This window comes from Scylla paramamosain, chromosome 3, assembly GCF_035594125.1.
Source record: "Scylla paramamosain isolate STU-SP2022 chromosome 3, ASM3559412v1, whole genome shotgun sequence".
Taxonomy (NCBI): domain Eukaryota; kingdom Metazoa; phylum Arthropoda; class Malacostraca; order Decapoda; family Portunidae; genus Scylla; species Scylla paramamosain.
In genome coordinates, this window is record NC_087153.1 from 1,748,230 (window position 1) to 1,771,766 (window position 23,537).

Here is a 23,537-nt window from a genome sequence, read left to right on the forward strand (position 1 = left end):
GCTGGTCAGATATATCCGCTATTGCCTGGTTTTGGTGTCACGAAGTAATAAATAAGGCAACATGGCCGCCGGCTCCTCCACTGAGGTCGGCCCCCAGGACATGTTCCGGCCTGTGGGTTCCAATATTTTTTATATTTTCCTTAATTACTTTATTCGGCTTCTATAGTAAGTTTTTATGGTTTCTAAAAATATTTTGTTGATGTTGAAGTGTTTTTGTTGCTTCAGTTAAGTAACTGGGCTGAATTTTGTGTAGTTTTTTTTATGTAAATATAGGGCCGTTTTCACGGTTATTTTTACCCACCCCGGTCCTTGGCTTTTTTATTTGAGGCTGTAGTGAAGCTTTTATTGCTTTAAAAAATCGTTTATGATTTTTAAAATGTTTTGCGTTCCTGTTGAGTTGAGTATGTGCATTTTGAAATGGTTTTTAGTTCCGTTAAAAGTGGTGATTTTGTGATTTTTTAGATTCCTTATTTCTCTATTTCAGCTTGTAACTAACTTTGCATTGCTTGAAAAAATAGTTTCGATTTTTTGAAGTGTTTTTTTACTGGTGTAAATTGAAATGGGTGGACTTTTGAATGGTTTTAATGGTGTCAAAAGTTCCAACACTTTTTCCATATTTGTGTTGATATTTCTTTACAACTACTCAGGCTGGAGATGTTTTGGTACTGTGAATATTAATTTAAGTAATTATCAAATCATAAAATAGAATGCATTCCAGCCTAGCTTCATTTTTTGTAGGGGTCAATTTCAAAATGAAATGCATTACGTACGTAAGGCAGCGGCTGGGGGCTCTCGCCTGTGACGTCATCAACAGACTGGGACTTCTCCGGCTCCAGTGTCTCTTGGTCAGTATTTACCGTAATTTCCAGTGTTTTCCAAGTATTTCCAGCTGTTTATAAACTCAGGTACGTAGATAGTAGTAGTAGAAGGAGGAAAATAAGAGAAATGGAGGAGGAGGAGGGAGAAATAAGGAGAAATGGAGGAGGAGGAGACAAAACAGGTAAATGGCAAGAAGACAATCTTTAGCTTAGTTTCCCATGATGCGCTGCCATTCTCTATTATTTGGTGTGTTTTGGGTCCTTTAAGTGTGTTTTAGGTGTATTTGGGAGTGTTGTGGGGTGTTTTGAGTGTGTGGTAGTTGTGTTTAGGAGTGTTTTGGGTGTATATTAGCTGTTATCAGTGTGTGTTTTGGGTGAATTTTTGTTGTTTAAGTGAGGTTTAGGTTATTTCTAGGTGTATTTTATGTGTTTTGAGTGTTGTGGAGTGTTTTGAGTGTATAGTGGAGTGTTTTGGTGTGTTTGAGGGTGTATTGAATGAGTGTGAGTGTGTCTTGAGTTTATTTTGGGTGTTTTAAGTGTTTTGGGTAAGTGTTGGGTGTGTGTGGCGTCTTTTGGGTGTATTTGAGTGTGTGTGGAGTGTTCTGGGTGCGTTTGGGTGTGTTAGTTGTGTATTCTGTGGTGATGTGGGTGTTTTGGATGTTTTAAGTGTGTTTTGGGTGTGTTTGGTTGAGTTTTGTGGGTATTTGGGTGTGTTTTGAGTATGTTTTGAGTGTGTTTGGGTGAGTTTTGTGGAGATATTGGTGTGTTGAGTGTGTTTTGGTTGTTTTGAGTGTGTTTGGGTGAGTTTTGTGGGTATTTTGGTGTCTTTTGGGTGTGTTTTCGATGTTTTTAGTGTGTTTTGGATGTGTTTGGGTGAGTTTTGCGCTCTCTCCTTCCTAGGGACTCAAAAGACAAGAGTTTTGTAGGTATTTTGGTGTGTCTAACTACTACTACTACTACTACTACTACTACTACTACTACTACTACTACTACTACTATTGCTACTACAACCAATCTTAACACAATCTACACTCAAAACCCTTCCTTCTCCCCCTCCTCGCCCCTTCTACCCCCTTCCCCCCCTGTCACCACCCCACACCTCACCTGCCGCACAATTACAGGTACATATTTCTGGAGTTCAAGGACAGGGCAGCAGCAGAGGAGGCAGTGAGGCAGAGGAACAATTATAAGCTAAACAAGCAGCACACGTTTCTCTGTAAGGTGTGTAGGGGGGAGAACTGTGGGAGTGAGGCAGGGGTGTTTGTGTGTGTGTGTCTGTGTGTGTGTGTGTGAGGGGCAGGTTTGTGTGTTTGTGAGGGAGATAGATGGGAAAGGAAAGACAGAGAGAGAGAGAGAGAGAGAGAGAGAGAGAGAGAGAGAGAGAGAGAGAGAGAGAGAGATTGTGTTTGTGCGCGTTTGTGAGAGAGAGAGAGAGAGAGAGAGAGAGAGAAGAGTGTCGCTTCATCTAGAGCCTTTTGAATGCTGATATCTTGTTAATCTTTCACTAGAACCGTAAAAACACCCTTAAAAACCCATATAACTTCATCTAGAGCCTTTTGAATGCTGAAATCCTATTAATCTGTCATTAGAACCGTAAAAACACCTTTGAAAACCCGTGTCGCTTCAGCTAGAGCCTTTTGGATGCTGAAATCTTATTAATCTGTCACTAGAACCGTAAAAACACCCTTAAAAACCCGTGTCGCTTCATCTAGAGCCTTTTGAATGCTGAAATCTTATTAACCTGTCACTAGAACCGTAAAAACCCTTGAAAACCTGTGTCGCTTCATCTAGAGTCTTTTGAATGCTGAAATCTTGTTAATCTGTCACTAGAACCGTAAAAACACCCTTAAAAACCCGTGTCGCTTCATCTAGAGCCTTTTGAATGCTGAAATCCTGTTAATCTGTCACTAGAATCGTAAAAACACCCTTAAAAACCGATATAACTTCATCTAGAGCCTTTTGAATGCTGAAATCTTGTTAATCTGTCACTAGAATCGTAAAAACACCCTTAAAAACCCATATAATTTCATCTAGAGCCTTTTGAATGCTGAAATCTTGTTAATGTGTTACTAGAACCGTAAAAATCTGACTTCGTCTTCGTTTTTCTCATTTCTTTGCACTAATATCAACACTGTGTATGTAATAACTTGCATTCAGGAGACAAAATACAAATTATTATTGTTTTCTATTTGATGATTTTACGGTAATATATAAAGAAAACCTCTAATCGAGAAATATTATGATAGCCTTCCAGAAGATTCCTAAATGCGTTCGGACAAAACTGGTGAATCATGCCGTTTAAATTCTGGAAAATATTTAATAAACAATAACAAACCTCAATCAGACCATAAAACACCGTAAAATATTCGACAACATATTAATAATCATAAATCACCCACAAACAATGACGGAGAGAAAAAAAATACGAATGACAGTAAACAGAGGACAGTGTTGCCAACTCGGGGGAATCTCTGTAGGGATGGGATGAAAGAAGAGGAAGAGGAGGAGGAAGGAAGAGAGAATGAAATGTTTGGTATTGCTTTTTTATTATTTATTCCTTTTATTTTTCTTCTTTTTCTTCTTTCTATAATACTTCTCGTCCTCTTCTTTCTTTTCCTCTTCATTTTCATTCTTTCATCTCTTCCTTTCTTCTCCTCCTCTTCGGTCTCTTAAGATCCTCATCTCCTTTATCTTCCTCCTCTCCCTCTTCCTCCTCATCCTCTCTCTCTCTCTCTCTCTCTCTCTCTCTCTCTCTCTCTCTCTCTCTCTCTCTCTCTCTCTCTCTCTCTGATTTTTGGCGGTGGTGGGGTTCGTTCTTTGCTTATTTTTCATTGTGTTTGTGTTTGTGTTTCGTTTCTCCTTATTTGGTTGTAAGGTTAGTTAATAATATTTTTAAGTAAGTTTACGGTGTTTTTCGTTAACTTTGGGGTTTTCTTGTGTGTTTTGTGGTGTTGGTGATTGTTATGTCTGTTTTTTTTTTCATTCGTTTGTTTGTTATTTTGTTTTTGGGTGTGCAGGCTAATTAATTTCGTTTTTCAGGTAAATATGTCTTTTTTTGGTTTTTAGGGATATTTTAGGGAATTTTAGGGTTTGTTTTAGGTACTGGTGATTGTAATGTCTGATTTTCATTAGTTTGTGTGTTTTTTGTTTGTTTAAGAGTGTGCAGGCTAATTAATTTCGTTTTTCAGGTAATTATGCGTTTATTTTTTATTTATTTATTTTATTTTATTTTTTTTTTTTTTTGTATATTTTAGGGAATATTAGGGTTGGTTTAAGTACTGGTGGTTGTAATGTTTGTTTTTTGCATTAGTTTGTTTGTTTGAGAGTGTGCAGTCTAATTAATTTAGTTTTTTGGCTAAATGTGCATTTTTTTTTATTTTTTTGGTATATTTTAGGGAATATTAGGGTTGGTTTTAGGTATTGGTGATTGTAATGTCTGTTTTTTATTTTTTTTTTTTTTTTTTTTTGTTTATTTATTTATTTATTTAATTATTTATTTTATTTATTTATTTATTTATTTATTTATTTTATTTATTTATTTTTTTGGGGGGGGGCTGTGCAGGTTAGTTAGTTTCGTTCGTGCGTGTGTTTTATGAGCCAATCTCTATTTTCAGATCAGAACACCAAGAGTGAGTCTGGAAGGAAGGTCCAGTATACAGAACATTAATGCTGGCAAGGTGGGTTGAGTCAGGTTAAGTTTGGTTAGGTTAGGTTAGGATAGGTTGGGTTAAGTTAGGATAGGTTAAGTTTGGTTAGGTTTGGTTAAGTTGGGTTAGGTTAAGTTAGGTTTGGTTACGTTAAGTTAGGTTAGTTTAGTTTAGGTTAGGTTAGTTTAGGTTAGGTTAGGTTAAGTTTGGTCAGGTTTGGTTAGGTTTGGTTAAGTTAAATTTGGTTAGGTTAGGTTTGGTTAGCTTTGGTTAGGTTAGGCTACATTAAGTTAGGTTTGGTTAGGTTAGGCTACATTAAGTTAGGTTTGGTTAGGTTAGGCTACATTAAGTTAGGTTTGGTTAGGTTAGGCTACATTAAGTTAGATTGGTTACATTAAGTTAGGTTAAGTTAAGTTTGGTTAGGTTTGGTTTCCATTCAGTTACTAAGATCAACTAACATCAACTTTTATTTACATTCAATCAGTTAATTAATATCACTTCACACCCACCAGAAACACTCCAATACACCCCAAAAACACACACAAACACCCAAAAACACACAAAAATCCCAAAACACCAAAACACACACACAAACACCCAAACCACCTAAAAAAAACACACAAAAACACAAAAACACACACAAAACACCTAAAAACATACACAAACAACCAAAAACACACACAAACATCCCAAAATACCCAAAAAACACCCATAAACACACAAAAACACCCAAAACACACCACAAACCATCCAAAAACACCCCTAAACATCCAAAAACACCCCAAAAACACACAAAACTCCCAAAAACACACAAAAACACCCAAAACACACCACAAACCATCCAAAAACACCCCTAAACACCCCAAAAACACACAAAAACACCCAAAACACACCACAAACCATCCAAAAACACCCCTTAACACCCAAAAAACACACAAAAACACCCAAAACACACCACAAATCATCCAAAAACACCCCTAAACACCCAAAAACACCCCAAAAACACACAAAACACACAAAACCATCCAAAAACACCCAGAAAACCCCAACACTGGTCGCCCACATTTCACCGTCCCCCTGACACCCTTCTGACCTCATCGTTTTCACCCACTTATGTACCTTTAAAACCCTCAAGACACCCCATAACACGCTCTGACACCCGCAACGCCCCTGCAGATGATTGCCGACGTCATCCGCACCTGCCTGGGCCCTCGTTGGATGCTGAAGATGCTGATGGATCCGATGGGGGGCGTGGTGATGACTAACGATGGTAATGCTATTTTGAGGGAGATTACTGTGCAACACCCTGCCACCAAGCACATGATTGAGATTGTGCGCACCCAGGATGAAGAGGTGAGGGGGTGTGGGTGCAGTTGGGGGGCATTGAGTAGGGGGGAGTGTGATAAGAGTGAGTGTTTTGTTAATTTTTTTTTTTTTTTGTTTGTTTGTTTGTTTCTGGGGGAGAGAGAGAGAGAGAGAGAGAAAAAGTGTGTTTCTGTGTATGAGTGTGTGAGAGAGAGAGAGAGAGAGAGAGAGAGAGAGAGAGAGAGAGAGAGTTTATTAGAAAATTTATGCTTATACTTAACCTAACAAAAAATAGAAACAAAAACACACAAACAAACACACCTAAACCCTTTCACACCCCCTTACCCCCCCTCACCGCTCCTCACCACCCCACCATTCCCTCAGGTGGGTGACGGAACAAGCAGTGTGGTGATCCTGGCAGGGGAGATGCTGGCGGTGGCTGAGCAGTACCTGGAGCAGAACATGCATCCGCTTATCATCATTCAGGGGTACAGACAGGCCCTCGACCATGCTCTGGAGGCCCTTAAAGACACCCTCAGGTACTTGTGGGGCTGGGCGACCTTGGGGGTGCTGTGGGAGGGCTGGGGGGGCACGGAGAGGGGCTGTTGGAGAGGAAAATTGCAGGATGTTAAATTTTTAAGTTTTTTTTATGTATTTTTATGTTTAAATTGTTGAAGTGACCCTTAAGTGACCCTAATGACCTCTTACCTCCTCCCCCACACTCTCCTCTCTCCTGCTGGGGGCCCTGGGCAGAGAGGTTTGTAGATGTGAAAATTTTAAGTGTAATTTTATAGTTTTTTCTGTTGAAACCATAAAAAACGCCCCAAAATGACCCTTAAATTACCCTCTAATGACCTCTTATCCCCTCTCCCTCTACCTCTGTCCTACTGGGGGGCCTGGAGGAGGGGAGGTTTGTAGATTGGGAAGGTATGGGAGAGAGGTGTGTGTGAGAGAGAGAGAGAGAGAGAGAGAGAGAGAGAGAGAGAGAGAGAGAGAGAGAGAGAGAGAGAGAGAGATCAAAAACAAACTCAACAAAAACACCAAAAAAACACCCCTTCTACTCCTACACACCCCACCAGACACCCCTAGACCCCTTCACACCCCCCTGCCACACACCCCCAGACCCCCACTGACCCCCCTGAACCCCCACAGATCCCGGGAGGGGCCATCGAAGAGAGCTGTGTGCTGGACGGGATCATGATAAACAAGGATGTGACCTATGCAAAGATGAGTAGGAAAGTAGACAACCCTCGTATCATTCTCCTTGACTGCCCGCTGGAGTACAAGAAGGGCGAGAGCCAGACTTCGTTGGAAATGACTGCTGAGACGGACTTTACGAGAGTGAGAGAGAGAGGGAGGGAATGTTTTGTTTGTTTGTTTGTTTGTTTGTTTGTTGTGTTTGTGTGTGTGTGTGTGTGAGAGAGAGAGAAAGAGTTTGTTCTTGTGTGTGTGAAAGAGAGAAAAAAGAGAGAATTTGTTTGTTTTTGTGTGAAAGAGAGAAAATTATTTATTTGGTCTCTTTGAAGTTAAGAAGGTGGGTGTGGGGGGGGGGCAGGGGTGTGTGTTGGGGTATTTTTGTGGGAGAGAATGTTTGTGTGTGTGTGTGTGAGAGAGAGTTTGTCTGTTCTGATGCAAGAGAGAGAAAGAGTGTATTTTAGTATGTGTGAAAGAGAGAGAGAGAGTTTGTCTGTTCTGATGCAAGAGAGAAAGAGAAAGAGTGTATTTTAGTGTGTATGAGAGAAAGAGAGAGAGAGAGACAGAGAGAATTTTTTTTGTGTGTGAGGAAGAGAGAAAATTTAAAAAATTAATAAATAATTAAATTCTATGCTTCTTTCCTTCCTCCCAGCCTCTCCCAGTGTATCCCAGCCTCTCCCAGTGCATCCCAGCCTCTCCCATTCCACCCCAGCCTCCCCCAGTGCATCCCAGCCTCTCCCAGTGCATCCCAGCCTCTCTCAGTCCACTCCAGCCTTTCACAGTGCATCCCAGCCTCTCCCAGTGCATCTCAGCCTCTCCCAGTGCATCCCAGCCTCTCCCAGTCCATCCCAGCCTCTCCCAGTGCATCCCAGCCTCTCCCAGTCCACCCCAGCCTCTCCCAGTCCACCCCAGCCTCTCCCAGTGCATCCCAGCCTATCCCATTCCATCCCAGCCAATCCCAGTCCACCCAAGCCTCTCCCAGTCCACCCAAGTCCTCTCTCCACCCTTCACTCACCACCCATTACTTCCCACAGATTGGTGATGAGTATTTTACATTTATCACCAAGTGCCAGGACCCCAAGGCATAAACGGTGCTGCTCAGGGGACCCAGCAAGGATATCGTGAATGAGGTGAGGATGCTGTTGGATGGCCGGGAGTGTTTAATTTGGTTTGATTTAAATTTTTTTGTGTTTTTTGTGTTTGTTTTTGGAGATTTGGTTTAATTGTTTTTGTTTTTTTTCATTTCCACCCTAATCACTTAAAAAAATGCCCATTTCTACCCTAAAAACTGAAAAATACTGCCATTCCTCTCCTTAAACACCCAAAAAAAACACTCATTTTCACCATAATTAACCGAAAAACTCCTATTTTTTCCATAATAAACCAAAAAACACCCATTTCTGTGCTAGAAACAAAAAAACCACCCATTTCTACCCAAAAACACCCAAATAAATAAGATCTACTCGTAACTCAACCTAAAAAATATATATATATATATATATATATATATATATATATATATATATATATATATATATATATATATATATATATATATATATATATATATATATATATATATATATATATATATAAAATAAATAAATAAACACCTGACCTGACTTGACCCGACCCATACCCACAGGTGGAGAGGAACCTTCAGGACGCCCTTGGAGTGGCCTGGAACTTGGCCCTGGAGCCCCGTCTGGTCCCTGGGGGCAGCGCGGTGGGCATGGCAGTCTCTAACTTCCTACAGCAGAAGGCCAAGGGGGTGTCAGGGGTGAGGCAGTGGCCCTATTCTGCTCTTGCCCAGGCTCTTGAGGTATGTGGGGGGGTGAGGGGAAGGAGGAGGAGGAGGAGGAAGAGGGTTGTTTTAAATTGTGTTTATTCTCTAACAGCAGACCAAAAACATGCCAAATTGTCTTGAAATGTCCCTAAAATTCCCTGAACTGTCTTGAAATGCCCTTAGATTTCCCTGAGCTGTCTTGAAATGCCCCTAAACTGCCTTAATATGCCCCTAAATTCCCTGAAATGTCTTGAAATGCCCCTAAAATTTCCTGAAATGTTTTGAAATGCCCCTAAATTCCCTGAACTGTCTTGAAATGCCCCTAAAATTCTCTGAGCTGTCTTGAAATGCCCCTAAATTCCCTGAACTATCTTGAAATGCCCTTAAATTCCCTGAGCTGTCTTGAAATGCACCTAAAATTCCCTAAACTGTCTTGAAATGTCCCTAAATTCCCTGAATTTTTTTTTTTTTTTTTATGTAAGAAGGACACTGGCCAAGGGCAACAAAAATCTAATAAAAAAATATGCCCACTGAAATGCCAGTCCCATAAAAGGGTCAAAGCAGTGGTCAAAAATTGATGAATAAGTGTCTTGAAACGTCCCTCTTGAAGGAATTCAAGTCATAGGAAGGTGGAAATACAGAAGCAGGCAGGGACCTAACTTCATAGAAGCTGTTTTAGCTAGAGATGAGATGTGAAGTTTCCAGTTCAGATTATAAGTAAAGAACAGACCAAGGATGTTCAATGTAGAAGAGGGGGACAGTTGAGTGTCATTGAAGAAGAGGGGATAGTTGTCTGGAAGGTTGTGTCGAGTTGATAGATGGAGGAATTGAGTTTTTGAGGCATTGAACAATACCAAGTTTGCTCTGCCCCTATCAGAAATTTTAGAAAGATCAGAAGTCAGGCGTTCTGTGGCTTCCCTGCGTGATATGTTTACCTCCTGAAGGGTTGGACGTCTATGAAAAGATGTGGAAAAGTGCAGGGTGGTATCATCAGCGTAGGAGTGGATAGGACAAGAAGTTTGGTTTAGAAGATCATTAATGAATAATAGGAAGAGAGTGGGTGACAGGACAGAACCCTGAGGAACACCACTGTTAATAGATTTAGGAGAAGAACAGTGACCGTCTACCACAGCAGCAGTAGAACGGTCAGAAAGAAAACTTGAGATGAAGTTACAGAGAGAAGGATAGAAACCATAGGAGGGTAGTTTGGAAATGAAAGCTTTGTGCCAGACTCTATCAAAAGCTTTTGATATGTCCAAGGCAACAGCAAAAGTTTCACCAAAATCTCTAAAAGAGGATGACCAAGACTCAGTAAGGAAAGCCAGAAGATCACCAGTAGAGCGGCCTTGACAGAACCCATACTGGTGATCAGATAGAAGGTTGTGAAGTGATAGATGCTTAAGAATCTTCCTGTTGAGGATAGATTCAAAAACTTTAGATAGGCAGGAAATTAAAGCAGTAGGACGGTAGTTTGTCTTGAAATGCCTCTAAATTCCCTGAACTGTCTTGAAATGCCCCTAAATTCCCTGAACTGTCTTGAAATAGCCGTAAAACTATCTTAAAATGCCCCTAAAAATACTCTTAAAAACCCGTGTCACTTCATCTACAGCCATTTGAATGATAGTCTTGTTAATCTGTCACTAGAACCATAAAAACACCCTTAAAAACCCCGTATCCCTTCAACTAGAGCCTTTTCAATGCTGAAATCTTGTTAATCTGTCACTAGAACCGTAAAAACGCCCTTGAAAACCCATGTAACTTCATCTAAAGCATTTTGAATGCTGATATCTTATTACTCTGTCACTAGAACTGTAAAAAACACCTTAAAAACCCATGCTGCTTCATCTAGAGCCTTTTGAATGCTGAAATCTTGTTAATCTTTCACTAGAACTGTAGAAATACCCTTAAAAATCCATATAACTTCATCTAGAGCCTTTTGAATGCTGAAATCTTGTTAATCTGCCACTATAACCGTAAAAACACCCTTAAAAATCCTTATCCCTTCAACTAGAGGCTTTTGAATCCTGAAATCTTATTAATCTGTCACTAGAACTGTAAAAACACCCTTGAAAACCCATACAACTTCAACTAGAGCCTTTTGAATGTTGAAATCTTGTTAATCTGCTACTTTAACAGTAAAAACACCCTTAAATGTATTTTGGGTGAGTTTTGCACTCTCTCCTTCATAGGGACTCAAAAAGTGAACATTCAAATTTCCTGCACTTTTCCAATCCCTAGTAAGGAGAGAGCGCGAGACAAGAGTTTTGTAGGTATTTTGGTGTGTGTAACATTTCTGCCAATATTACAGGATGGAGACCTTAGGATACCACACGGAGGGGGGTGAAGGAGCCTTGGGGATGCCTGAAGGAGCAGCAGTGAAGGAGGGAGGCCTAGAGATGAAGGAAATGCAGAAAATTCCTGCAATACTGAACGCTTCTCTGGTCAGACTATCCTTCACTGAATATTTGGACCGAGGCTTCGAGATACGAGCTGAGCATCTGTTTTGTTTTACTGTTTTGAGGCAGCTTTAAGTGTTTTTAGGTGTTTTTAGGTTGTTTTAAGTATTTTAGGTTTGTGGAAGGAAAGAGAAAGCTTAAATACAGTAATAAGGCCAAAAAAAAGGCTTAAATTGAGAGTTTTAAAGTCAGCCTAGCGAATATTAAGCTGTTTTAAGTATTTTAAGTTACCAGAAGAGAGGAAGCTAAAATTTAATACTACGATAAGGAAAAAGCATATTTCTTGCATTAGGAAGAGAAAAGCTTATTATTATTGACGTTTTTTATGAATTTCTTTTGATTTTATATTCAGTTTATTTATTTGTCATTATTTTTTAAGATCATTTGTTTATTTTCTTTATTTTTCGCTCGTTTTCATAATAGGAATGTTTAATTTTGGATGTATATTTTCATTTTTCTTTTTTTTTCACTTATTCGACTTAATATCCAGTTTATTTATTTATTATTACTTCTTAGTGTGTCTAAGTACTTACAAGGATCATTTATTTATTTATTATTATTTTTATTTTATTTTCCTTACGTTTTTTTTTTATAATGTGAACTTATTTCATCAATATTCCCGTTTTCTGTTACTTGTTCATGCCAGAGGTGACAATAAACATGAAGATTATTACTGCTTTTAATCCCACCGAGAGAGAGAGAGAGAGAGAGAGATATAGGGTCATTTTAGTTGAGTCTATCCTGCGCTGGTTCGTGTTTGCTGCGGTGACACGGTACAGCTGTGAGAGAAATTTGCGTTCATAACCACGAAGGGGGTGTTCAATGGGGAAAGGGCAGTGAGGAAGTGATGATATTTATATTATTTAAATTATTACTTGATAATATGTCAACTTGTGTGTGGGGGGGAGGGGGGGGGAGAAGCAGTCACAGGTGGCGCTTGGGAGGGTGAGCGGCTGGCTGGAGTGTTTTGGCCAGCCTTGGTCAGTCTTGCACCACACTCTGGTAATAAGTGTTTCCGTATTCCCGGCAGCTTCTCTCTGTACCAAGCACCGCCACGCAGCACCAGAGAGCCATGAGTACGTAAGGTGAGCCCAGCGGTGCCACGCAGCACCAGAGAGCCATAAGTACGTAAGGTATGTGCCAGCCTTACTGCCTTCACAGCTTCCCCCCTCCTCCTCCCTGTAGTGTCTTGTAGTCGTCTGTTATGGCTTTTTTTTTTTCGTTATGTGGGTATTTTTTAGGGTTATTCATTTATTTTTAGGTTTTGTTTACATCTGAGTCTGGAAACAGTTGGAAATTTAGGCGAATATTGAAGGGTCGTCAATATGTAAACAAACCGTCAGCTGAGGTACAGGCCGGGTATCAGAGTTTTCAGCCATTATTTGCCCTGTCTCTCTCTTATTGTAAGCCTAACATATCACAAGATACAGCCACATGTCTAGCTTTCATATGCGCTGGTCAGATATATCCGCTATTGCCTGGTTTTGGTGTCACGAAGTAATAAATAAGGCAACATGGCCGCCGGCTCCTCCACTGAGGTCGGCCCCCAGGACATGTTCCGGCCTGTGGGTTCCAATATTTTTTATATTTTCCTTAATTACTTTATTCGGCTTCTATAGTAAGTTTTTATGGTTTCTAAAAATATTTTGTTGATGTTGAAGTGTTTTTGTTGCTTCAGTTAAGTAACTGGGCTGAATTTTGTGTAGTTTTTTTTATGTAAATATAGGGCCGTTTTCACGGTTATTTTTACCCACCCCGGTCCTTGGCTTTTTTATTTGAGGCTGTAGTGAAGCTTTTATTGCTTTAAAAAATCGTTTATGATTTTTAAAATGTTTTGCGTTCCTGTTGAGTTGAGTATGTGCATTTTGAAATGGTTTTTAGTTCCGTTAAAAGTGTTGATTTTGTGATTTTTTAGATTCCTTATTTCTCTATTTCAGCTTGTAACTAACTTTGCATTGCTTGAAAAAATAGTTTCGATTTTTTGAAGTGTTTTTTTACTGGTGTAAATTGAAATGGGTGGACTTTTGAATGGTTTTAATGGTGTCAAAAGTTCCAACACTTTTTCCATATTTGTGTTGATATTTCTTTACAACTACTCAGGCTGGAGATGTTTTGGTACTGTGAATATTAATTTAAGTAATTATCAAATCATAAAATAGAATGCATTCCAGCCTAGCTTCATTTTTTGTAGGGGTCAATTTCAAAATGAAATGCATTACGTACGTAAGGCAGCGGCTGGGGGCTCTCGCCTGTGACGTCATCAACAGACTGGGACTTCTCCGGCTCCAGTGTCTCTTGGTCAGTATTTACCGTAATTTCCAGTGTTTTCCAAGTATTTCCAGCTGTTTATAAACTCAGGTACGTAGATAGTAGTAGTAGAAGGAGGAAAATAAGAGAAATGGAGGAGGAGGAGGGAGAAATAAGGAGAAATGGAGGAGGAGGAGACAAAACAGGTAAATGGCAAGAAGACAATCTTTAGCTTAGTTTCCCATGATGCGCTGCCATTCTCTATTATTTGGTGTGTTTTGGGTCCTTTAAGTGTGTTTTAGGTGTATTTGGGAGTGTTGTGGGGTGTTTTGAGTGTGTGTTAGTTGTGTTTAGGAGTGTTTTGGGTGTATATTAGCTGTTATCAGTGTGTGTTTTGGGTGAATTTTTGTTGTTTAAGTGAGGTTTAGGTTATTTCTAGGTGTATTTTATGTGTTTTGAGTGTTGTGGAGTGTTTTGAGTGTATAGTGGAGTGTTTTGGTGTGTTTGAGGGTGTATTGAATGAGTGTGAGTGTGTCTTGAGTTTATTTTGGGTGTTTTAAGTGTTTTGGGTAAGTGTTGGGTGTGTGTGGCGTCTTTTGGGTGTATTTGAGTGTGTGTGGAGTGTTCTGGGTGCGTTTGGGTGCGTTAATCTGTCACTAGAATCGTAAAAACACCCTTAAAAACCCATATAATTTCATCTAGAGCCTTTTGAATGCTGAAATCTTGTTAATGTGTTACTAGAACCGTAAAAATCTGACTTCGTCTTCGTTTTTCTCATTTCTTTGCACTAATATCAACACTGTGTATGTAATAACTTGCATTCAGGAGACAAAATACAAATTATTATTGTTTTCTATTTGATGATTTTACGGTAATATATAAAGAAAACCTCTAATCGAGAAATATTATGATAGCCTTCCAGAAGATTCCTAAATGCGTTCGGACAAAACTGGTGAATCATGCCGTTTAAATTCTGGAAAATATTTAATAAACAATAACAAACCTCAATCAGACCATAAAACACCGTAAAATATTCGACAACATATTAATAATCATAAATCACCCACAAACAATGACGGAGAGAAAAAAATACGAATGACAGTAAACAGAGGACAGTGTTTCCAACTCGGGGGAATCTATGTATGGATGGGATGAAAGAAGAGGAAGAGGAGGAGGAAGGAAGAGAGAATGAAATGTTTGGTATTGCTTTTTTATTATTTATTCCTTTTATTTTTCTTCTTTTTCTTCTTTCTATAATACTTCTCGTCCTCTTCTTTCTTTTCCTCTTCATTTTCATTCTTTCATCTCTTCCTTTCTTCTCCTCCTCTTCGGTCTCTTAAGATCCTCATCTCCTTTATCTTCCTCCTCTCCCTCTTCCTCCTCATCCTCTCTCTCTTTCTCTCTCTCTCTCTCTCTCTCTCTCTCTCTCTCTCTCTCTCTCTCTCTCTCTCTCTCTGATTTTTGGCGGTGGTGGGGTTCGTTCTTTGTTTATTTTTCATTGTGTTTGTGTTTGTGTTTCGTTTCTCCTTATTTGGTTGTAAGGTTAGTTAATAATATTTTTAAGTAAGTTTACGGTATTTTTCGTTAACTTTGGGGTTATCTTGTGTGTTTTGTGGTGTTGGTGATTGTTATGTCTGTTTTTTTTTCATTCGTTTGTTATTTTGTTTGTGGGTGTGCAGGCTAATTAATTTCGTTTTTCAGGTAAATATGTCTTTTTTTGGTTTTTAGGGATATTTTAGGGAATTTTAGGGTTTGTTTTAGGTACTGGTGATTGTAATGTCTGATTTTCATTAGTTTGTGTGTTTTTTGTTTGTTTAAGAGTGTGCAGGCTAATTAATTTCGTTTTTCAGGTAATTATGCGTTTATTTTTTATTTATTTATTTATTTTTTTTTTTTTGTTTATTTTAGGGAATATTAGGGTTGGTTTAAGTACTGGTGGTTGTAATGTTTGTTTTTTGCATTAGTTTGTTTGTTTGAGAGTGTGCAGTCTAATTAATTTAGTTTTTTGGCTAAATGTGCATTTTTTTGGATTTTTTTGGTATATTTTAGGGAATATTAGGGTTGGTTTTAGGTATTGGTGATTGTAATGTCTGTTTTTTTATTTTTTTATTTTGTTTATTTTGTTTATTTATTTATTCATTTAATTATTTATTTATTTATTTATTTATTTATTTATTTATTTATTTAATTTTTTTGGGCTGTGCAGGTTAGTTAGTTTCGTTCGTGCGTGTGTTTTATGAGCCAATCTCCATTTTCAGATCAGAACACCAAGAGTGAGTCTGGAAGGAAGGTCCAGTATACAGAACATTAATGCTGGCAAGGTGGGTTGAGTCAGGTTAAGTTTGGTTAGGTTAGGTTAGGTTAGGATAGGTTGGGTTAAGTTAGGATAGGTTAAGTTTGGTTAGGTTTGGTTAAGTTGGGTTAGGTTAAGTTAGGTTTGGTTACATTAAGTTAGGTTAGTTTAGTTTAGGTTAGGTTAGGTTAGTTTAGGTTAGGTTAAGTTTGGTCAGGTTTGGTTAGGTTTGGTTAGGTTAGGTTTGGTTAGCTTTGGTTAGGTTAGGCTACATTAAGTTAGGTTTGGTTAGGTTAGGCTACATTAAGTTAGGTTTGGTTAGGTTAGGCTACATTAAGTTAGATTGGTTACATTAAGTTAAGTTAAGTTTGGTTTCCATTCAGTTACTAAGATCAACTAACATCAACTTTTATTTACATTCATTCAGTTAATTAATATCACTTCACACCCACCAGAAACACTCCAATACACCCCAAAAACACACACAAACACCCAAAAACACACAAAAACCCCAAAACACCAAAACACACACACAAACACCCAAACCACCTAAAAAAACACACAAAAACACCAAAAACACACACAAAACACCTAAAAACATACACAAACAACCAAAAACACACACAAACATCCCAAAATACCCAAAAAACACCCATAAACACACAAAAACACCCAAAACACACCACAAACCATCCAAAAACACCCCTAAACATCCAAAAACACCCCAAAAACACACAAAACACCCAAAAACACACAAAAACACCCAAAACACACCACAAACCATCCAAAAACACCCCTAAACACCCCAAAAACACACAAAAACACCCAAAACACACCACAAACCATCCAAAAACACCCCTTTAACACCCCAAAAACACACAAAAACACCCAAAACACACCACAAATCATCCAAAAACACCCCAAAAACACCCCAAAAACACACAAAACACACAAAACCACCCAAAAACACCCAGAAAACCCCAACACTGGTCGCCCACATTTCACCATCCCCCTGACACCCTTCTGACCTCATCGTTTTCACCCACTTATGTACTTTTAAAATCCTCAAGACGCCCCATAACACGCTCTGACACCCGCAACGCCCCTGCAGATGATTGCCGACGTCATCCGCACCTGCCTGGGCCCTCGTTGGATGCTGAAGATGCTGATGGATCCGATGGGGGGCGTGGTGATGACTAACGATGGTAATGCTATTTTGAGGGAGATTACTGTGCAACACCCTGCCGCCAAGCACATGATTGAGATTGCGCGGACCCAGGATGAAGAGGTGAGGGGGTGTGGGTGCAGTTGGGGGGCATTGGATAGGGGAGAGTGTGATAAGAGTGAGTGTTTTGTTATTTTTTTTTTATTTATTTATTTTTTTTTTTATTTATTTCTGGGGGAGAGAGAGAGAGAGAAAAAAGTGTGTTTCTGTGGATGTATGTGTGTGTGAGAGAGAGAGAGAGAGAGAGAGAGAGTTTATTAGAAAATTTAAGTATAAACTTAACCTAACAAAAAATAGAAACAAAAACACACAAACAAACACACCTAAACCCCTTCACACTCCCTTACCCCCCCTCACCGCTCCTCACCACCCCACCATTCCCTCAGGTGGGTGACGGAACAAGCAGTGTGGTGATCCTGGCAGGGGAGATGCTGGTGGTGGCTGAGCAGTACCTGGAGCAGAACATGCATCCGCTTATCATCATTCAGGGGTACAGACAGGCCCTCGACCATGCTCTGGGGGCCCTTAAAGACACCCTCAGGTACTTGTGGGGCTGGGCGACCTTGGGGGTGCTGTGGGAGGGCTGGGGGGGGCACGGAGAGGGGCTGTTGGAGAGGAAGATTTCAGGATGTTAAGTTTTTTATTTTTTTATATATATATTTTTATGTTTAAATTGTTGAAGTGACCCTTAAGTGACCCTAATGACCTCTTACCTCCTCCCCCCCTCACTCTCCTCTCTCCTGCTGGTGGCCCTGGGCAGAGAGGTTTGTAGATGTGAAAATTTTAAGTGTAATTTTATAGTTTTTTCTGTTTAAACCATAAAAAACGCCCCAAAATGACCCTTAAATGACCCTCTAATGACCTCTTATCCCCTCTCCCTCTACCTCTGTCCTACTGGGGGGCCTGGAAGAGGGGAGGTTTGTAGATTGGGAAGGTATGGGAGAGAGGTGTGTGTGTGTGAGAGAGAGAGAGAGAGAGAGAGAGAGAGATCAAAAACAAACTCAACAAAAACACCAAAAAAACACCCCTTCTACTCCTACACACCCCATCAGACACCCCTAGACCCCTTCACACCCCCCTGCCACACACCCCCAGACCCCCACTGAACCCCCTGAACCCCCACAGATCCCGGGAGGGGCCATCGAAGAGAGCTGTGTGCTGGACGGGATCATGATAAACAAGGATGTGACCTATGCAAAGATGAGCAGGAAAGTAGACAACCCTCGTATCATTCTCCTTGACTGCCCGCTGGAGTACAAGAAGGGCGAGAGCCAGACTTCGTTGGAAATGACTGCTGAGACGGACTTTACGAGAGTGAGAGAGAGAGGGAGGGAATGTTTTGTTTGTTTGTTTGTTTGTTTGTTTGTTTGTTGTGTTTGTGTGTGCGTGTGTGTGTGTGAGAGAGAGAGAAAGAGTTTGTTCTTGTGTGTGTGAAAGAGAGAAAAAAGAGAGAATTTGTTTGTTTTTGTGTGAAAGAGAGAAAATTATTTATTTGGTCTCTTTGAAGTTAAGAAGGTGGGTGTGGGGGGGGGGCAGGGGTGTGTGTTGGGGTATTTTTGTGGGAGAGAATGTTTGTGTGTGTGTGTGTGAGAGAGAGTTTGTCTGTTCTGATGCAAGAGAGAGAAAGAGTGTATTTTAGTATGTGTGAAAGAAAGAGAGAGAGTTTGTCTGTTCTGATGCAAGAGAGAAAGAGAAAGAGTGTATTTTAGTGTGTATGAGAGAAAGAGAGAGAGAGAGACAGAGAGAATTTTTTTTGTGTGTGAGGAAGAGAGAAAATTTAAAAAATTAATAAATAATTAAATTCTATGCTTCTTTCCTTCCTCCCAGCCTCTCCCAGTGTATCCCAGCCTCTCCCAGTGCATCCCAGCCTCTCCCATTCCACCCCAGCCTCCCCCAGTGCATCCCAGCCTCTCCCAGTGCATCCCAGCCTCTCTCAGTCCACTCCAGCCTTTCACAGTGCATCCCAGCCTCTCCCAGTGCATCCCAGCCTCTCCCAGTGCATCCCAGCCTCTCCCAGTCCACCCCAGCCTCTCCCAGTCCACCCCAGCCTCTCCCAGTGCATCCCAGCCTATCCCATTCCATCCCAGCCAATCCCAGTCCACCCCAGCCTCTCCCAGTCCACCCAAGTCCTCTCTCCACCCTTCACTCACCACCCATTACTTCCCACAGATTGGTGATGAGTATTTTACATTTATCACCAAGTGCCAGGACCCCAAGGCATAAACGGTGCTGCTCAGGGGACCCAGCAAGGATATCGTGAATGAGGTGAGGATGCTGTTGGATGGCCGGGAGTGTTTAATTTGGTTTGATTTAAATTTTTTTGTGTTTTTTGTGTTTTTTGTGTTTGTTTTTGGAGATTTGGTTTAATTGTTTTTTTTTTTTTCATTTCCACCCTAATCACTTAAAAAAATGCCCATTTCTACCCTAAAAACTGAAAAATACTGCCATTCCTCTCCTTAAACACCCAAAAAAAACACTCATTTTCACCATAATTAACCGAAAAACTCCTATTTTCTCCATAATAAACCAAAAAACACCCATTTCTGTGCTAGAAACAAAAAAACCACCCATTTCTACCCAAAAACACCCAAATAAATAAGATCTACTCGTAACTCAACCTAAAAATATATATATATATATATATATATATATATATATATATATATATATATATATATATATATATATATATATATATATATATATATATATATATATATATATATATATATATATATATATATATAAAATAAATAAATAAACACCTGACCTGACTTGACCCGACCCATACCCACAGGTGGAGAGGAACCTTCAGGACGCCCTTGGAGTGGCCTGGAACTTGGCCCTGGAGCCCCGTCTGGTCCCTGGGGGCAGCGCGGTGGGCATGGCAGTCTCTAACTTCCTACAGCAGAAGGCCAAGGGGGTGTCAGGGGTGAGGCAGTGGCCCTATTCTGCTCTTGCCCAGGCTCTTGAGGTATGTGGGGGGGTGAGGGGAAGGAGGAGGAGGAGGAGGAAGAGGGTTGTTTTAAATTGTGTTTATTCTCTAACAGCAGACCAAAAACATGCCAAATTGTCTTGAAATGTCCCTAAAATTCCCTGAACTGTCTTGAAATGCCCTTAGATTTCCCTGAGCTGTCTTGAAATGCCCCTAAACTGCCTTAATATGCCCCTAAATTCCCTGAAATGTCTTGAAATGCCCCTAAAATTTCCTGAAATGTTTTGAAATGCCCCTAAATTCCCTGAACTGTCTTGAAATGCCCCTAAAATTCTCTGAGCTGTCTTGAAATGCCCCTAAATTCCCTGAACTATCTTGAAATGCCCTTAAATTCCCTGAGCTGTCTTGAAATGCACCTAAAATTCCCTAAACTGTCTTGAAATGTCCCTAAATTCCCTGAATTTTTTTTTTTTTTTTTTATGTAAGAAGGACACTGGCCAAGGGCAACAAAAATCTAATAAAAAAATATGCCCACTGAAATGCCAGTCCCATAAAAGGGTCAAAGCAGTGGTCAAAAATTGATGAATAAGTGTCTTGAAACGTCCCTCTTGAAGGAATTCAAGTCATAGGAAGGTGGAAATACAGAAGCAGGCAGGGACCTAACTTCATAGAAGCTGTTTTAGCTAGAGATGAGATGTGAAGTTTCCAGTTCAGATTATAAGTAAAGAACAGACCAAGGATGTTCAATGTAGAAGAGGGGGACAGTTGAGTGTCATTGAAGAAGAGGGGATAGTTGTCTGGAAGGTTGTGTCGAGTTGATAGATGGAGGAATTGAGTTTTTGAGGCATTGAACAATACCAAGTTTGCTCTGCCCCTATCAGAAATTTTAGAAAGATCAGAAGTCAGGCGTTCTGTGGCTTCCCTGCGTGATATGTTTACCTCCTGAAGGGTTGGACGTCTATGAAAAGATGTGGAAAAGTGCAGGGTGGTATCATCAGCGTAGGAGTGGATAGGACAAGAAGTTTGGTTTAGAAGATCATTAATGAATAATAGGAAGAGAGTGGGTGACAGGACAGAACCCTGAGGAACACCACTGTTAATAGATTTAGGAGAAGAACAGTGACCGTCTACCACAGCAGCAGTAGAACGGTCAGAAAGAAAACTTGAGATGAAGTTACAGAGAGAAGGATAGAAACCATAGGAGGGTAGTTTGGAAATGAAAGCTTTGTGCCAGACTCTATCAAAAGCTTTTGATATGTCCAAGGCAACAGCAAAAGTTTCACCAAAATCTCTAAAAGAGGATGACCAAGACTCAGTAAGGAAAGCCAGAAGATCACCAGTAGAGCGGCCTTGACAGAACCCATACTGGTGATCAGATAGAAGGTTGTGAAGTGATAGATGCTTAAGAATCTTCCTGTTGAGGATAGATTCAAAAACTTTAGATAGGCAGGAAATTAAAGCAGTAGGACGGTAGTTTGTCTTGAAATGCCTCTAAATTCCCTGAACTGTCTTGAAATGCCCCTAAATTCCCTGAACTGTCTTGAAATAGCCGTAAAACTATCTTAAAATGCCCCTAAAAATACTCTTAAAAACCCGTGTCACTTCATCTACAGCCATTTGAATGATAGTCTTGTTAATCTGTCACTAGAACCATAAAAACACCCTTAAAAACCCCGTATCCCTTCAACTAGAGCCTTTTCAATGCTGAAATCTTGTTAATCTGTCACTAGAACCGTAAAAACGCCCTTGAAAACCCATGTAACTTCATCTAAAGCATTTTGAATGCTGATATCTTATTACTCTGTCACTAGAACTGTAAAAAACACCTTAAAAACCCATGCTGCTTCATCTAGAGCCTTTTGAATGCTGAAATCTTGTTAATCTTTCACTAGAACTGTAGAAATACCCTTAAAAATCCATATAACTTCATCTAGAGCCTTTTGAATGCTGAAATCTTGTTAATCTGCCACTATAACCGTAAAAACACCCTTAAAAATCCTTATCCCTTCAACTAGAGGCTTTTGAATCCTGAAATCTTATTAATCTGTCACTAGAACTGTAAAAACACCCTTGAAAACCCATACAACTTCAACTAGAGCCTTTTGAATGTTGAAATCTTGTTAATCTGCTACTTTAACAGTAAAAACACCCTTAAATGTATTTTGGGTGAGTTTTGCACTCTCTCCTTCATAGGGACTCAAAAAGTGAACATTCAAATTTCCTGCACTTTTCCAATCCCTAGTAAGGAGAGAGCGCGAGACAAGAGTTTTGTAGGTATTTTGGTGTGTGTAACATTTCTGCCAATATTACAGGATGGAGACCTTAGGATACCACACGGAGGGGGGTGAAGGAGCCTTGGGGATGCCTGAAGGAGCAGCAGTGAAGGAGGGAGGCCTAGAGATGAAGGAAATGCAGAAAATTCCTGCAATACTGAACGCTTCTCTGGTCAGACTATCCTTCACTGAATATTTGGACCGAGGCTTCGAGATACGAGCTGAGCATCTGTTTTGTTTTACTGTTTTGAGGCAGCTTTAAGTGTTTTTAGGTGTTTTTAGGTTGTTTTAAGTATTTTAGGTTTGTGGAAGGAAAGAGAAAGCTTAAATACAGTAATAAGGCCAAAAAAAAGGCTTAAATTGAGAGTTTTAAAGTCAGCCTAGCGAATATTAAGCTGTTTTAAGTATTTTAAGTTACCAGAAGAGAGGAAGCTAAAATTTAATACTACGATAAGGAAAAAGCATATTTCTTGCATTAGGAAGAGAAAAGCTTATTATTATTGACGTTTTTTATGAATTTCTTTTGATTTTATATTCAGTTTATTTATTTGTCATTATTTTTTAAGATCATTTGTTTATTTTCTTTATTTTTCGCTCGTTTTCATAATAGGAATGTTTAATTTTGGATGTATATTTTCATTTTTCTTTTTTTTTCACTTATTCGACTTAATATCCAGTTTATTTATTTATTATTACTTCTTAGTGTGTCTAAGTACTTACAAGGATCATTTATTTATTTATTATTATTTTTATTTTATTTTCCTTACGTTTTTTTTTTATAATGTGAACTTATTTCATCAATATTCCCGTTTTCTGTTACTTGTTCATGCCAGAGGTGACAATAAACATGAAGATTATTACTGCTTTTAATCCCACCGAGAGAGAGAGAGAGAGAGAGAGAGAGAGATATAGGGTCATTTTAGTTGAGTCTATCCTGCGCTGGTTCGTGTTTGCTGCGGTGACACGGTACAGCTGTGAGAGAAATTTGCGTTCATAACCACGAAGGGGGTGTTCAATGGGGAAAGGGCAGTGAGGAAGTGATGATATTTATATTATTTAAATTATTACTTGATAATATGTCAACTTGTGTGTGGGGGGGAGGGGGGGGGGAGAAGCAGTCACAGGTGGCGCTTGGGAGGGTGAGCGGCTGGCTGGAGTGTTTTGGCCAGCCTTGGTCAGTCTTGCACCACACTCTGGTAATAAGTGTTTCCGTATTCCCGGCAGCTTCTCTCTGTACCAAGCACCGCCACGCAGCACCAGAGAGCCATGAGTACGTAAGGTGAGCCCAGCGGTGCCACGCAGCACCAGAGAGCCATAAGTACGTAAGGTATGTGCCAGCCTTACTGCCTTCACAGCTT

At 39.8% G+C, this 23,537-nt stretch overlaps 1 protein-coding gene and 1 pseudogene across 1 annotated transcript; both read left to right on the forward strand.

Annotated features, from left to right (window-relative positions):
• The first annotated feature begins 61 nt into the window (after positions 1-61).
• Positions 62-12,290, forward strand: LOC135088753 (T-complex protein 1 subunit gamma-like). The gene is made up of 9 exons (XM_063983754.1): positions 62-112; positions 4,433-4,495; positions 5,642-5,818; positions 6,155-6,397; positions 6,893-7,111; positions 7,677-7,785; positions 7,847-8,046; positions 8,610-8,786; positions 12,237-12,290. The coding sequence occupies exons 1-9, from the start codon at positions 62-64 to the stop codon at positions 12,288-12,290; spliced, it is 1,293 nt and encodes a 430-aa protein (XP_063839824.1).
• Positions 6,968-23,506, forward strand: LOC135088759 (T-complex protein 1 subunit gamma-like; annotated as a pseudogene).
• Positions 23,507-23,537: the final 31 nt, after the last annotated feature.

Coding starts and splice junctions, on each gene's coding strand:
- LOC135088753 (XM_063983754.1), top strand. CDS start 62: ATGGCCGCCGGCTCCTCCACTGAGGTCGGCCCCCAGGACATGTTCCGG. Junction 113..4,432: donor CCCAGGACATGTTCCGGCCT/GTGGGTTCCAAT, acceptor CTCTATTTTCAG/ATCAGAACACCAAGAGTGAG. Junction 7,786..7,846: donor GTGCATCTCAGCCTCTCCCA/GTGCATCCCAGC, acceptor AGCCTCTCCCAG/TCCACCCCAGCCTCTCCCAG.